Below are 15,791 nucleotides of genomic sequence, written 5' to 3' on the forward strand. Positions count from 1 at the left end.
CAATTGGCTGGATATAACTTGTTGTACCAACAGGTGAGATGGGGTCAGAGGGAAAAAAAAAAACATGATTATTGTCCTTGGGTAAGGAAAGGATATTAACAAAAAGAAAATAAGGTAATTATCCTTGAGGAGATAAAGGATAAAGAAAAAGGTAAAGAAAAGTGAAAAAATACCTGCCTGTGGAAGTTCTAGAAGAAGATTTGATATATGAAACATCTTCAGGTGTCAGTGTAAGTGCCGAGTGAACAGTCAATGGTAAGGTACAGGGCCCTTATTAATAGAGGAAAAACTTAAACCTGAAGTTGTGTTATGTAAGCCTGTTATAGAATGTTAAATAACATAGTTGTTTTCTGTGACATCTGTCATATGTTTCACTGTAAGTGTCTTCAGATAGTGTCACTCATTGTAAACTCATGTTAAATACTGGTATGCTGCAAAAATAGAAAAGCTCCATGCACTACTGGATATTGTGGTATGAGCTCATGAATGGTGTATCTAGGATGGAATAGTTTCATTATATTCAGGAATGATGCTGGTTGTGCTAAGTTTTATAGTACTTGGCAGTCTATTCCATGTGCTCATGACTACTAACATAGTCTATTCCATGGCTAGAAACACTGTTACTTGTTTCTATCTTTAATTCACTAATTTTAAACCTTGAGTTTAGTCTTCAGAAATATCCATATATGTCTGTGAATCTCTTGGTATATTGAATTTCCTGAAAATAGGGATTCAAATCCATTCATCAATAGTAACAATGAAGTGCTCCAATCCACAGGCCATTGCCCTCTGTGGCATGTGAACAGTGCTTACTTGGAAGGGAATTACATGTGAAATCCTGCCATTAGTGAAACCAGTGTCAGTTGTGTTTGTTCACTGGTGTTGAAAATGTCACTTTGTGGATGGGGAAAAGGATATTTAAAACATCTCTATCCATGACAAAAAACTTGAATTCTTGACAACTGTGTATGTGTTGGCTTTCTTATGCTCCTCCTCAGATTTGTGATTAATTTACTTAAATTTATCAAAAGACCTTATTTTGAAGCATTTCTAGGTATTGTGACCATTTTTAAACTAGGAAGAGGAGGATTGTTTTTATGTCATGCTATTCTTGGTGTTTCAAATTTGATGTATCTATATGCAAATTCTGTAGCATTGTCAACCTTTTTTGACAGAATTTTGGCATCTTGTAGGTTTTAGTGCCACTGACTTAATGCAAATGGGAAGACACATTTAGGTCAACTACAAATAGTTCATTTTTCTCAAGTGTATTCAATGAAATTGTTGCTGTTTTGTAGCCTTGGGATAACAAGTTTAATACTAAAATACTGTTCAAATTTTGACAACTTTCCAGTTGTTCAAAAATTTTTGTGCTATGTGGAAAATACTGAAATACTGAAGGTGCTCCATAGAATAAATTGGGTTTTCTAAGCCTATTTACAGGTGAGCATTATTATGACTTTTGTCAGTAGGCTTTGTTGTGTCTAACACATATATGTTAGCCTGTCCTCAGTATGCAGGATTTTTGGGAATGTTCACATTGGAATTTACTTACTTGCTAGTTGTTCCTTATATATGTAAAAAAGAATACAGCCTACAAGTCACTGAATTTCTAAGTACCAGGCACTTGAAAATACCACTATTTAAAAAATGGTATCTTGAATATGATGTGCATTGGAGCCATTTATTTGGAATTTTGTTGGTAATGTAACATATTAATCATTATATATAGTACTTATTATAGGTAAATAGATGTAGATATTATTTTGTTGATGTATATAACTATGTTGTATATACGTACTATAGGTAAGGTGTCCTTTTTTTTCCACCTTTCGTTTTCTAGCACTTTTCTCACTACCCACTCACTCAAAAGTTCGTCTTACCTAACTTTTAGCCTACCTCCAACAGTTTAATTTCTAAAAACCCATTTTATTAGAGGAATTGCCCCAAAAGGTAAGAGGTTACTTTTGGTCTTAGGTGTTGTCACCATTAGAATTTATAAATGTACAAATCTGTTGAAACATGCCTTAGCCTTCTGGAAAGAACTTTGCAGTTTCATTTACAGAAAGATTTTATTGAGCATTCCATGAGTAATGGTAAATATGGAAATAAAAGGGGGCTGTTTACTATTATGTTTTTGGTAAGTTTAGTTAAGTCTTAATCTTTCCTTAGAATTACAGATCAATGAAGCTGCATATCAGTAACTGAAAGTTGACTGCATTTGAACAGAAATGTTTCTCTTGTCATAGACAGTAGGGGAACCAAAAATCCTGGATGGAATGACCAGGAAAGTCAGTAAAAGTGAATTGAAGCATAGATTTTCTTTTTTGTTTTCCCTTCTTTCTAGTCAGGTGATATGGAAGTTTTCAGTGTATTGGGAGATCTGTGCAGAAGAGAAGAGTTTGCTGCATTATCATTTCTGAACTTAGAGATTTTGAGGAATTTGGTGATTCTCAAGGCCTTGTAGTAGCCTGAAATTGCCAGTGGTGCACCTATAATTTAAAAAAAAAAAAAAAAAAAAAAAAAGAAGGAAAGAAACCCGCAACAACAAAAAGAAAAATAACTTAAATGAGGAAATGTATCCTAGAGTTTTACATGACCCAGCAACCTTGTGTCTCTGACTGCAGGTCTGCCTGCAGTTTCAATGTTAAAGACTTTTTTTTTTCCCCCCTTCCTGAGGCCATACAGTTGCATCAGACCTAGTGCAGCAACATGGCAAACTGTGAACTATTTTCATTTGTCTTTTAATAAAGATAGATACGTTTTTCTAAGTAGCTGTATTTAGTCCAGGGACTTGGAGCACTTTTTTGCTTCCAGATTTGGTGCTGACAGTTACTGATGTGCACAGAGGTTAATATTAAAGCTCTGGCAGCAAGTACAGTGAAAGGCAGCGTGTGCTGTGAAGACGCAGTGACCTAGAAGAAGAGACTTAAACTTTGTTGAACACTGCATATGTTACAAAATACCATTTTCATCAACCCTCCTAACCACAATTTAGACTTTACAAGAAAGTCTGTTACACAGCTTGTATTTGGAAATAAAATTTATTGGGCCTAAGGCATTAAATTTTGAATACTAAAATTGCACTGCCTTTAGGAAAGAAAGGGTGTGTGTTTTTTGGGGTTTTTTTTCAAATAACATTATCTGACTGTAGTGTTTGGGTGTCTCAGAGTAAAATGAAAGCAGTTGAGCTGTATTTACTAACATTCTTGCCAGAAAAAACTGTAACTAGAAAGTGTTTCCTTTTAAGAGAGCTGTAAACTTTTCTGGTGTGCAGTTCCCATACTCATGATGACTGTGAGAATAAGTTAGCTCCAGGGAAGAGAACAATTTAGTAGTAAAGAATCTGAAGCCAAACTAGTTGGAGAAGGAAAGAAGAATGCCCCAAGCTCAGTCTTGCAAGGAGTTGGGTACATTAGCGTCTGATTTATCAAAATGCTTATCACCAATTTTGTGAATAGTTCTGTTGAAATCAGTGTTGTTACTCATCCTGTAGTGAAGTGTAGTGAAGCACACCCATCCTCAGTGAAACATAGGGCTGCATGTTTTCATGGATTTGGGCTAAGGGGTCAGTTTGAGCTATTGAAAGTACAGGGTTTCACCATGATTCTTTCCCAGAGGAATCCTCATGCATTTGGCTGTTACTGTTCCAGCATCTAATAGCATAAAATCAAGGGGATAAAAATGGGACCAAAACCCTTCAGCTGAATTTTAAGTGGTTAATGAGATACCTTGTAAAATGCTTTATTTGCATAAAATGTATTTTGCCTATCATATGGCATGAATTACCTTAGGAGTTAAACCCTTTATGGTTCTACAAATTCGCAGTAAGAAATTAGTCCTTTACCATAGGAGTTTGCAAACTTCGTGCAAACAAAACCAGATTGCAAGGTGGGAAGAAAGGGTACCCAATAACTGGAAACATGCTGAGTTCTTACTGTAAGAGCAGCAATTTTCTTCTAGTAATTGTTGCAGAGCTGTTATCCATCAGAGCGGTTAATGTCACTCTAAATTGCTGCATTTGTATGGTAGTCTTTTAAAACTCCCGTTGTTTTGAGAAGGTGGAAAAGAGCTCATGAAACATCTAGACTAATTTTTCAATCATGTTGAGACTTCTGAATAACTGCTGAGTAACTAGTTCTTTAGAAATTGAAATAGCTTGGCTGGTGTCTGAATCAGGAGCATCACTAATCTGGATATTAAAAGAAAATTTTTGTTTTCTAAGTTGCAAGCCTTTTTTTGTTTGGTTGATTTGGCTTTTGTTTTTTTAGAAACACTTAAAATTCAGCCATACCCTAATGACGTTTTTATGAATGTATCCTGTTGCAATCACTTAGAGATTAAGGTAGCATTTTCACATGACTTACTGTCAGAGAAACTAAAGAGAGTAATAATCAAACTGTGTTTTATGTGGTTGCAAAATACGTTAAATGTCAAAGCAATGTATGAAGTAATAAATATATTGGTGTATTTCACATTTCTTAGTCTCTAAACCTTTTCTAAAAATCTCATCACTTTGTGCTTAAAGCAGTTAAAATATTTTGTAGTAAAAAGGCTGATAATGCATCCTTCAGCATGACATTATTTAGGACAGATCCATCTGTTTCTATGTTGCATTATTTCCTGTAGGCCCTTAATCAGAGTTATGGAACAAAGATATCAAATATTCTTTGTGGAACTATCACAGTCCTATCTGTAAGCTTTCTCTCTCTTGGAAGTATGTTGCGCTTTGTTTCAGTGATTTGGGTGAAGTGAGGTTGAAAAGAGAAACACACTTCCCAGTAACTGTCTAACAGACCTGGCAGTCTGTCTGTCTGGATATACCTGCAATCATGGAAACACACTTTTTTTTGGGAGGAGAAAACCTAGCTGATATCATTTTGGACCCTGTCTTCTGAAGGTGATATTTTAATACCTGTGATAAATTTTGTCAAGAGCTGAGAACTTACTTTTATAATCATCTGTTGTCTTCAGCTACAATCAGATCACATCAGCTTTGGAATTTAGCCTTTGTGCTGTCAAAGTCAATGAAGCATTGTTTGTCAGGGGAATGCTTTACAAAAATGTAGATGGGGTGTATTTTCTGTTGGTGTGATGTGTGCATATCCCAGAGAAGTTGGAATATAAGCTGTTTTATCAGCTGTATAAATTGATAATTATTTTCTAATTAAGGGGCACTATGTAATGGTTTTTGTTTGTCCTGCATGCCAGAAGGATCTCGCTCAATCTGTTTCTGGGTCTTCAGCATCTTTTCCAAATTTTATTTAATTCTTATAGTCCATCAAGATCTTAAATAGCCATTTATTTAAAGGTTTAGAAATACTTACCTTTTTACGCTCCTTCCCCTCATTAAATGTGTCAGTGGGAAGCCTGTCCTGATTTTTACTATGAGTGAAGGAAAAAAATTACAAATCACATGAGGAGAGTGTTTCTGCAGCATCATTCCCCTAATTTCAGATGTATGGCGTGAAAGCAGCTGCAGTCAGCTGACAGTTCGTGGTCATGTTTGGATATATGTGAGGAAGGGGTGTGCTGTTTTAAATGCATAATAAAGCCGTTGTTTCGTCACCAGGAAGCAGGGATGGATGGTAGCAGCCCAGGGAAATGAGAGACAGTAATATTGCTGTAGTGGAAGGGAAATCTCACTGCACAGAGCCAGAGCTCTCTGCAGGCAGCTGTAGGGATGCACCAAGGCAAAATGGCACAAACATATTTTGCTTTCTGTAAAGGTACAGGATAAATGTAAGGACCAAATATAAGCCTGAGATGGACATGCTCACAAGCAGGGTGAAGTTATTTTTTATGCTCTACTGCCCTTTATGTCTGTTGGTACCTTCCAGTGAAATCAGTGTAGCTGTATTTTTAGCTTGCTGTAGTCAACATCAATATGACAAGATAATTCTGTCTTTACATCTGTAAGCAGTTTTTACTGTGTTTTCCTGTTTTCTGCCAGCTGCAGTTTACAAAGGATGTCACAGCACTGGTAAGAAACGTACAGTAGCCATTTCTCTGATGGTTTTATAAGGCATGTTTTTCTTAATGATTTGTGAGAAGCAAGAATATGAAACAGCAAGTTTGGAAATGAGCTAGATAGTCTGAGCTGAATTTTCTTCGTAATGCTGATCTCTTGGTTTGTGGTTTGTGCCTGTGTTATTTGGTCTGTTTTCTCTCAATGTGCTTTAATATTTTGCACTTTGCTAATGCTCGGTATAACATTGCAGCAGTAAATGCCTCGCCCTCCTCTGTACTTTGCTCTGTATTAATTTTATGGCTGCACTTGGGCTTTTATAACTGTCTACTGTTAAGACAGAGCACACTGATATACTGGAATTGAGCATGTTACGATTTGAACAAGAAATGTTGTGATATGATAGCACGCCTAAGTGTGTAAAAGCCCTGAGAGATTATTTTAATCTTCTGTTACATTGGCAGGCTCTGCATTGGCTCTTTATTTCATTATGGTCAAACTGAACAAAGTCATGCTGAAGTTTTTCAATAATAGAATATTGTTTAAGTATGCTGTGTGCTTCTCATTGATTTATTATTTTGAATGTTCTGTTAATTTCACACTGACAAATTCTGCTTTTCAGAAATGCTGTAGAAACATACTAAGTGTAGTATAACCATTTCTTTCTTAGGAGTCAGGTTCTTATGCATGAAGACACAAAGTGCACTAAGAAAATTAGAGATTTCAGTTTGGGTTTCCATAGTGCATGGGCAGTGGTGGCTATGTATGAATTTTCATAGGATTTGTACCTCAAAGTTAAAAATGGTGAATATCATTAATGTTTTCCGCAGTAAAATTTGCGTACCATGTACTTGCTGTCTCCTGTAAAATATAAGGTGACTTACAGGGTGTTGGCTCACAACAATATGTTACTGCTTCAATTTATTCATTATGTGTTTAGGAACAGTGGCTTTTATGTAGAAGACATCTTAGAGGAGTATGTGTATGTATATTTATATGTCTGTACTTTTCATATGTACTGCATTAAGTGAACAGTTGTTTAACACCCTAAGTGAATAGAGAATTTTCTAGTGCTAGCTGAATTTATTATGCAGCGTTTTAACCTATTGATTGATGTGAAATTCCAGTTTCCAGCAATGGGAGGCTTAAACAAGAAGAATGTGTGAAGTATCATGTTAGAAAGCAAAATTAAGGGAGAGAAAAATACTGTGTTGTGTGCTCATGGATTTTGAAAAACCTGCCTCAGTGCCCTACTCGCAGTATTTCCTGGAACTGGTCATCAGTTCAGTTTTTTAATTGTTGAGGGAGGGAATGTATGTCATGATTTTGCTTGTTGTGTTTGTGCTCACTAAGGCAATGGAATGCTGTTTTTGTCTTCTTAACTAACATTTTGTCTAAGATTAGAGGGAGTGTGAATTTAGAACCTGTGTTCCCCTCCCTTGAAGCTTGTTCATGCAAATACTAGATGGTGAACTTTTCCGTCTCCCTCACTGCTGAATACTTACTTACTCTTCTCTCCACAGGCGTATTCCCAAGATGCCTACCTGAAAGGCAACGAAGCCTACAGTGGTAATGCCCACAACATACCTGAACCACCACCAATATGTTATCCACGCCTGACATCCACAGCCTCTGTTAAGGCACAAGCTGGAGACAAGCTACCTTCTGACTTCTCGCTGGGGAAAAAGCAAGTCAGTAGACCAGTCCGGGCATTGACACAGCCAGAGAGGGCCTACAGAATGGAAATACAAGTGCCTCCATCACCAACAGACATTGCAAAATCAAATACAGCCGTGTGTGTTTGCAATGAAACTGTAAGGACTGTTATTGTGCCTTCTGAGAAGGCTGTAGATTTGCCATCTTGCAGAAATAACCATGCTGGTCCATCTCACAGGACAGAGGAAGTAAGATATGGCTTGAAAGATCAAACCAGTCTAAAAGCACGGACCACATCACCACCATCTTTAGTGTCCACTGCCATTGTACTTCCCCAGACTCCAATAACAAGACCAGTTGACACAACTGGAGCAGTAAGTAAAGCTTCAAATTATGTAGTATGTCCAGAAGGCATCCCAAGCACTAGACCTTCTACTCAAGCCACAGACTCACCCTCAGTCTCTACTAATCACTACAGTTCTCCAACCTCCCACCAGCATATAGACTGGAAGACCTACAAAACTTACAAGGAGTACATTGATAATAGGCGCATGCACATGTATGGCTCCAGAACAATACAGGAAAGGTTAGATAGCTTAAGGGCAGCTTCTCAGAACACAACTGAGTATAATCAGGTGGTGCCAAATCGCACTGCTTCTCAGGTACGGCGCAGGAGCACCTCTCACGACAGGGTTCCACAGTCTGTCCAGATCCGTCAGAGAAGTGTATCCCAGGAAAGGCTTGAAGATCCTGTGTTGAAAGAATGGCCACGAAGTGCTTCACAAGATACTTTAACTTCGCCTTCAGTCAATGCTAGAAATCACAGGGCTCGGTCGTGGGATTATCTCAGCAAACAGGGTGAAGTGCTAGAAAATTTTCATTCTGAGAATATGATTGCAGATGCAAATGGAGATAGGAGAAAGACTTACAAATGGACAGGGTTTACCGAACAAGACGATCGGCGAGGTATTTATGACAGATCTAGACAACATGCATTTCATATGTCCCTTCGAGGCCAAAATTTTCCTATTGCTCCGAGTGCTTATATTTCAGACAGCAGGAGAACAGGTAGTAGAGCTTCTCTGCCTGGTTCTCACTTTCAGAAAGTTTCACCAGATATTAAAATGTTACAGCCTTCTCGTGATTTGCCAACTCCTGGGGGAGTTTCAAAATCTGCAGGTGTTTCACAAGAGAGGTTGTCTCTCACACCAGCCAGAAATTCTAAAAATAGCTCTCTGAAGAACTCAGCTCCCTATGCAGCAAAACCATCGATTCCCCTTAACCAGGGCCTGGATGCTATTGCCAGCAAAGACCAAAGAACAGTAAATCACTTGCATCAAAGCAGTCTGTTAAACCAACAGTCAAGGATCCGAGCCGAAGGTGCCCCAGATCACAAAACAGAAACTGGTAAAACCATCCAACCTTCCGGTCTGGCTCCAGCTTCTGCCAAACTTGTTCAGCCAACAAGTGAGTGTTCAACTACCTCTGACAACGTAGATGGTTCCATCAGACAAAAGATTCATGGTTTTGAAAGGGAAGATGTTCGTGAGTCTGAAAGTCTGCAAATGGATGTTCAGGGAAATGACAAAGATGCAGTGGTCATGCGGGACAAATCACCTTCTGGCCACCAAACTCCCCAGCCTTTGAGGCATCAGTCCTACATTCTTGCTGTAAATGATCAAGAGGCAGCCTCAGACACTACGTGTTGGTTACCTAATGATGCTCGGAGAGAAGTCCACATAAAAAGAATAGAGGAAAGGAAAGCATCAAGTTCCAGCCCACCTGGTGACTCTTTGGCTTCAATTCCTTTTATTGGTGAGTTAAATTATTTCAGTGTACGTCAAATGCTTTTCTCTCCTAAAGGTGATAAAAAACACCATGTCAGGTAGCTGACTGCAATTACTGTAAACTCTGAGGCTGAGAGGCATGGGAGATTTTTCTTATGTAGAATAACTTTAGGTTGGTAATGTAAAAATATTTTTCAGTGGAGAAAAAAAAATGTTCTGTTTTGTTTGGGAGTCCTGGAGAATGAATGTAAAAAAGCCTACAGTGATGTAGTATTTTTCTAGAGTTTTCCTTAACCCTCTGGAGAAGTCTGTGTTACATAACTCTATCTGGTTATCAGTCCACATAATGTTGTGATATTATGTATATGGACAACTAGCATTTGCAACACTTTTCAAATACTTTTACTTCTCTAGTATAAAACATATTTGGAATCCAGTAAAGACAGACTATGGATGTAAATCCATGTAAGAGTGATATGTGGGGAAAAAATAAGTTTTTCAGCTGAGTAGGTATGGCGAAAGCTTTCTGAGACAGATGGGGAATAGATGAAAGCTCTTTCAGGTGGAAGGATAGCAATAAAAAGAAATGGATTTGCAAGTAAAGATGCTTGTGTGGATATGAATGAAAGGGTTTGTGGAAGCAGAATCTGAGAAGGCAGAAAGATTTGTCTCTGTGCTGCGACACAAACAGTTGGAATTTCAGGGAGCTTATGGGAAGGGGGCTGAAGAGGAAAAGAACTAAAAGAATGATTGGAAATAGTAGAAAAAAAAGAATTTTGGATATGTGATGAATTAGTGTCTTTCGATGAAGAGAGGGTTACAGTGGCAGAGCATTTCTGTTCTGTTCAAGTAGTCAGTGCATCTGTTGTTTTTGTCCTGTTGTTGTTGGGCTTTTCTTTTGTTGTGGCTGATTTAATCTTTTGTAGTCTGGATGTCTGTGGATCATTTTCCACAGGGGTTGATTAATACCTGACTCTGTGCTCTTGAATTTAGTGTAAGAAGTATTTAGAAAATACTGAATACTGAATTTTGATTCTCGAACTCATCTGTGTGAAAAACAACTCTTCTAAATGATCCATTTTTTTTTTTTACACATTAGGCTAAGGGAATTACAGATACAATGTCTTAGCGTAATTGTCTTCTGTTGTGAATCTGAAGCAGTGATTTTTTTCCCCCCAGCATTATCTATATTATCTGTTACTAGTTGAGAATGAATAACCAAAAAACAGTGAAGAATCTTTGTGTTCATCAGAAAGTGGAAATCATACAAAAGATACAATAATTCTGTTCTTTTGAACAGAATACTGGTAAGACATTAAAAAGTGCTTTCTTAGCTAGCAGATGCTGCTTATGTTGGGTTTTCCATTTTGAATGGAAGTTGTATAGATTTTTTTCATTCTTGTTATTACTGGATGCATCAGTACCCAGTGTAATTTTAGATTCTTCTTTAGAACCAGCCAATCTATCTTTAAGGATTAGCACAAGTTTGTAAGGCATGTAGCTGATCTTTGTGTAAGATTTTTCAATACTCTGCCTAAAATCAGTGTTGGGCTCTTGATTTAGTTATGTACCATGTTTGCTGGAAGTATTGTAATCCCATACAGTTTAAATGTCATGTTAAAGTCAGATCAAGATTGGTAAAGCCAAGCCCAACCTTTTCTACACCACCTCCTGTCTTGGTTTTGACAAAGATTTCCCATAAACTTTTATTTATGTGACTTGCTTCTATATTTTAGAGAAATGTGTTGGTGAAAGTTCAAAGAAGCCTTAAACATATCAGTTGTACTGTATTTGGTAGCAGCTGAGCAGTTCAGAAGGAACAAAGTCGTAACTCTCCGTTGCAGCCTCTTGGCATAACACCACATGGGACTGAATTCTTATAAGCCTCTTGGAATGGAACCTCCTGAATGTTCCAGAAATGCTGAAAACTGGTGCTTCTAGAGCCTGGGCACTATCTGAGCCAGCATGGTCCTTGTGGCTGTCTTCCTAGCCAAAAATTCTTTCGCCAGTACAGGTGCTGTGGAAAATTTCCACACCAGCTCCAGCACCTTGAGAAGGAATTAACCCTGTCTGAATAGGAAGAACATGAAATGTTATGAAAGTGGACCACTTCTTAAGTTAGAATTTATATGCATATTCTAACTTTGCTTGTTCTGCTATCATTATGCCTAATTACAACTTCACTTGTTAAAAGCTGTACTTAATCAGGCGGATAAAACCCTGGATCTACTTTGAAATTCAGTTAAAGGCTTTTTAACTCTTCAGATGGAAAATCGCTGGGAGTTTTGTGTTTTGGTTTAGGGTTTTCTTTTGGTTCTGTTTATTTTTTTTCTTCTCTTTGATGATGGAGAAGGATCTTTGAATGAAAACATACCTTGAAGTTGGCAGTTGCTTTACTTCCCTTATGTTTATATCCATGCAATTGGGTTTTTTGCATTCTTAGGTTTTATTGGATAGAGCTAATTTAATAAATACACTTACTGAAGTAATTTGTACAGTAGATACTTGGAGTAGTGTAAAAATGTAAATTGGGAGGAGGGTACCAAACATCTTCCAAGGTTACATATTGTTGCCATTTAAAATAGGTGCAGTGTTTAAAATATTTGTGGTGTGTCTATTTTTATCACCACTTTCTGCTTATTAAAATTAGTAGATATGGCCAGGACTTTATTTTGGTAGAAATTCAGCCAGGAACAGTTGCCTTTTGCAGCAGTATTTTGTGACTAACCTGCTTCTGAGAATAGCACATCAGGATGATTTTACATCTTGGTAAGTAGCACAGTGCCCTGCACCACCAGCAAAAATCCAAGCAGAGTTTCCATCGAGCTTCCTTACAGCAGATTTTTGCAGGGATCATGGTGGGTTACTGACTTTTGACTGCCTTTTGACGCTAGTCTTTTCAGAAAGGCAGTTCAGAAGCAGGGAGATTTAAATTTTGGGTCTAATTTACTAATAGAAATTAGAGATCTGACCAGACCAAGCCTAGTAGGTAGCTGGAGTACCTTTTATGGGAGAGATAGATTTATTTGAAAAAATTAGGCAAGATACTGTGTGTTCAAACTCTTCTTCAGGTAAGCGCATGGTCTTGGAGGATGATGAAAGCTGGCAGCTTTACTGATAAACATACTGTGGTATTCCAGGCTTCACTACTTTCCATGTGCTACTAAATGCAGGATATTGTTGTTCTCAGAAAACTGCTATTTCTATTTCAGGTCCAAAGAAAAGCTGTATTCTTAAAATGCTCTTTATTGTTTCAAACTATACAAGTTAGTCTAGTGACAGCCTACTCTATTTACCCTGAAATGGTCTCACCTGTTCTCTACACTAATAATAATTTTCTCTATCAGTGACTATGTTAGCAATTGTGGTGCTTAATATGCATTTTTCGGACTTGTAATTTTTCCATGATTTCTGTGCTAGAGAACAGCAAGTGATAGTTTTCTGACCTTCTGGGTAATTTTTGGATGAGTTAATGTTCACTGGAATGGAAATTAGAATGCTGATAAACATCCTGATACAGAAATGGATGAGAAGTGGTGTCTCTCAGGGGTCCTTGCTGGGACCAGTGTTATTAAATATCTTCATTAATGACATGAACAGTGGAGTTGAGTGCACCTTGGCAGATTTGCAGATTATACCAAGCTTGAGAGGTGCTGTTGCGACACCTGAAGGATGGGATGTCATCTGGAGGGACCTGGACCACTTGAGAAGTGGGCACATGGGAATCTCACATGGTTTAACAAGACTAAGTGCAAGGTACTCAGAGTCAGGGCACCCGCCGGTATCAACACAGGCTGGGGATGGACAGAGCAAGAGCAGCCCTGCCCAGAAGGGCTTGAGGGTGCTGGTGGATGAGAAGCTGGACATGACCCAGCCATGTGCACTCCCAGCCCACAAAGCCAAATGTGTCCTGGGCTGCACTAAAAGCAGCGTGGGCAGCTGGTCAAGGGGGGGATTCTGTCCCTGCTCTGCTGAGACCCCACCTGCAGTGCTGCACCCAGCTCTGGGGTCCTCAGCAGGGAGGACATTGACCTGTAGGAGCAAGTCCAGAGGAGGGGCCACCAAGTTTATCAGAGGGATGGAGCACCTCTCCCGTGAGGAAAGGCTAGGAAAATGAGGATTGTTCAGCCTGGAGAAGAGAAGGCTTTGGGGTGACTTAATTGTGTCCTTCCACCTGAAAGGAGCCTACAAAAAAGATGGAAAGGGACTTTTTGCAAGAATGTGTAGGGACAGGACAAGGGACAATGGATTTAAACTGAAGTTTAGATCCGATATTAGGAGGAAGTGCTCTGCTGTGAGGGTGGTGAAGCACTGGAACAGGTTGCCCAGAGAATTTGTGGATGCCCTATTCCTGGAAGTATTTAAGGCCAGGTTGGGTGGGTCTCTGAGCAACCTGGTCTAGTGGAAGGTGTCCCTGCCCACAGCAGGGGGCTTGGGTCCCTTCCAACCCAAACCATTTTACGTGTTTTGTAACTGTTGAGAAAATGTTCATTCAGAATATTGTTATTTTAATACATTTCGTAGACATAAATGTCTAGTATGCATGTCTGAGATTTGCAGCAAGGTTGAAAATATTTTTTTGCTTCTTACACTATTTACTATAGAGGTTAATCCAGCTCCCATACTGAGCTGAATGAGCTACCCACAGGAGTGAAATGGGGGCACTGCTTCAACACTTAATCTGATTGCAGCATGTCTAGCTGTCAGGCCAGCTAAGTGCTTTGGCCATCACTACTGGGTGAATGTTCTTTCCAACTTGCAGTGGCCTGTCACATGAAAATTAGTTTTAAACGGATATGTTTTTAAAAACTTAGCTTAAATATCATCTTGAAGTTCAAAATGATTTTAAAATTAAATCAAGTTCATAGCCATCCTGTTGTAGAGCTTTTTTCTTAGGCATGGAGTGGCATCACATAAGTACAAAGATTTTTCCTCAAAGGTGTGATCCCCTTTAGAAAATATTCAGTACATCCTTACCCTCGAAAAATTTTAGGTCACTTCATTCCACTAATAATTTGTGAACAACTGAGAGAAAATTAGACAGATAAAAATATCTGACCAGACTTTGATAACACCAGAATATTGTAAAAATTAGATGAGTGTTCTTCCTCTGACTGAAACTCATACCTTAGGAAAGGTATAAGAGCAGGACAAGGATATGTGATACTTAATGTTGGTACTTCCTATCCTCCGAACTATTTGCACTTTACAACATCTGTGAGACAAATGGGATTTTAAGTGCACCATAAATTTCTCTATTCTCTTTCGTATTACAGTAAAATTTTGTCCAATACTCTGTATTGATTTAAATAAAGATTTGCCAGGAGTTTCACAGCTTAAACTGCATGGTATTTATTCCCTTAGTGTGTTTCTGTGTTTTTCTAAAACATGTCTCCTGCTAACTAAATTCACGGTGTGGGTTGAAAGGGTCCCTTAAAGATGCTCCAGTTCCAACCCCCTGCCATCAGTGGGAACACCTTCCACGAGGTTGCTCAGAGCCCCATTCAGACTGGCCTTGAACACTTCCAGGGATGGGGCATCCCCAGCTTCTCTGGGGAATCTGATGCAGTGCCTCACCACCTGTACAATAAATCTCTCTTCTGTTTCTACCCTTAGTGCAGGCAAACCACCACAGCAATTTCTGTGCTAAGTAATCAGGCACACTTGACTGTTTACCTGGAGCTAAAAGCTGATCTTCATGCTAGTTTTCAAAAACAAAAAGCTGGGGGGGGGTGGGGGGGTGGGTGGAGGGTGGGTTGATTTTTGTGGTTGTTTTTTTGATTTGGTTTGTGGGTTTTTTGGTTTTGGGGGTTTTTTTTTTGGTATTACCTATTTTTCTGCAAATATGTCATAGATAAAAGTACTTGGGTATTTGTTGGTTAGCAGGTAGGGTAAATGTACCTGGCTTCCAGTGTGTTCTGCTCAATCCTATTTTTAATTTTTATATTTTGTTACTATATATTGTTTTTAAAGTACATTAAGGAATCAGGAGTTGAAAGTTTGTAAACCACCTAGTAGTATTAAACTTTTCAGGTGACTTTATTATACATGTGATTGCATTCATATTCTCTAGTGCTGGAAGTAGGGGTGAATAGGGTTTACCTTATCAATCCCTACCTTTAAATCCTAGGTTATGTACGTAACTCCAAGTACTTTTTGGAAAGTCGAAAGACTTTACTGTCTTGTCTTGTCTTAGGGGAGTATGTGCTGTACTTTCCCTATCCTCCCCCTACACCTTAATGCCTCTCTGTGCAGGCTGCCGAGGCTCGGAAGATGACAGTGTGAATACACACATATTGAATGCAATTGAAACAAGAAAATAAATTGATATCCTTGCACAACACACTATGAAAAAGGTTACGATGATAGGAATAGACAAA

At 38.5% G+C, this 15,791-nt stretch overlaps 1 protein-coding gene across 7 annotated transcripts in view; it reads left to right on the forward strand.

Moving 5' to 3' along the window:
- Positions 1 to 15,791, forward strand: part of ARHGAP21 (Rho GTPase activating protein 21) — a 115,613-nt gene that overhangs the window by 75,698 nt on the left and 24,124 nt on the right. For 3 of the 7 annotated variants that reach the window (XM_082287535.1, XM_082287534.1, XM_082287540.1), the window contains exons 8-10: positions 5,924 to 5,983; positions 6,909 to 6,950; positions 7,492 to 9,439. In XM_082287535.1, coding sequence (XP_082143661.1) covers positions 5,924 to 5,983; positions 6,909 to 6,950; positions 7,492 to 9,439 — 2,050 coding nt within the window. The remainder of the gene's footprint in view (positions 1 to 5,923; positions 5,984 to 6,908; positions 6,951 to 7,491; positions 9,440 to 15,791) is intronic. The other 4 variants (XM_082287536.1, XM_082287537.1, XM_082287538.1 and 1 more) reach the window with 4 other exon arrangements.

This window comes from Coloeus monedula, assembly GCF_965178545.1.
Source record: "Coloeus monedula genome assembly, chromosome: 1".
In the NCBI taxonomy this organism is placed as follows: domain Eukaryota; kingdom Metazoa; phylum Chordata; class Aves; order Passeriformes; family Corvidae; genus Coloeus; species Coloeus monedula.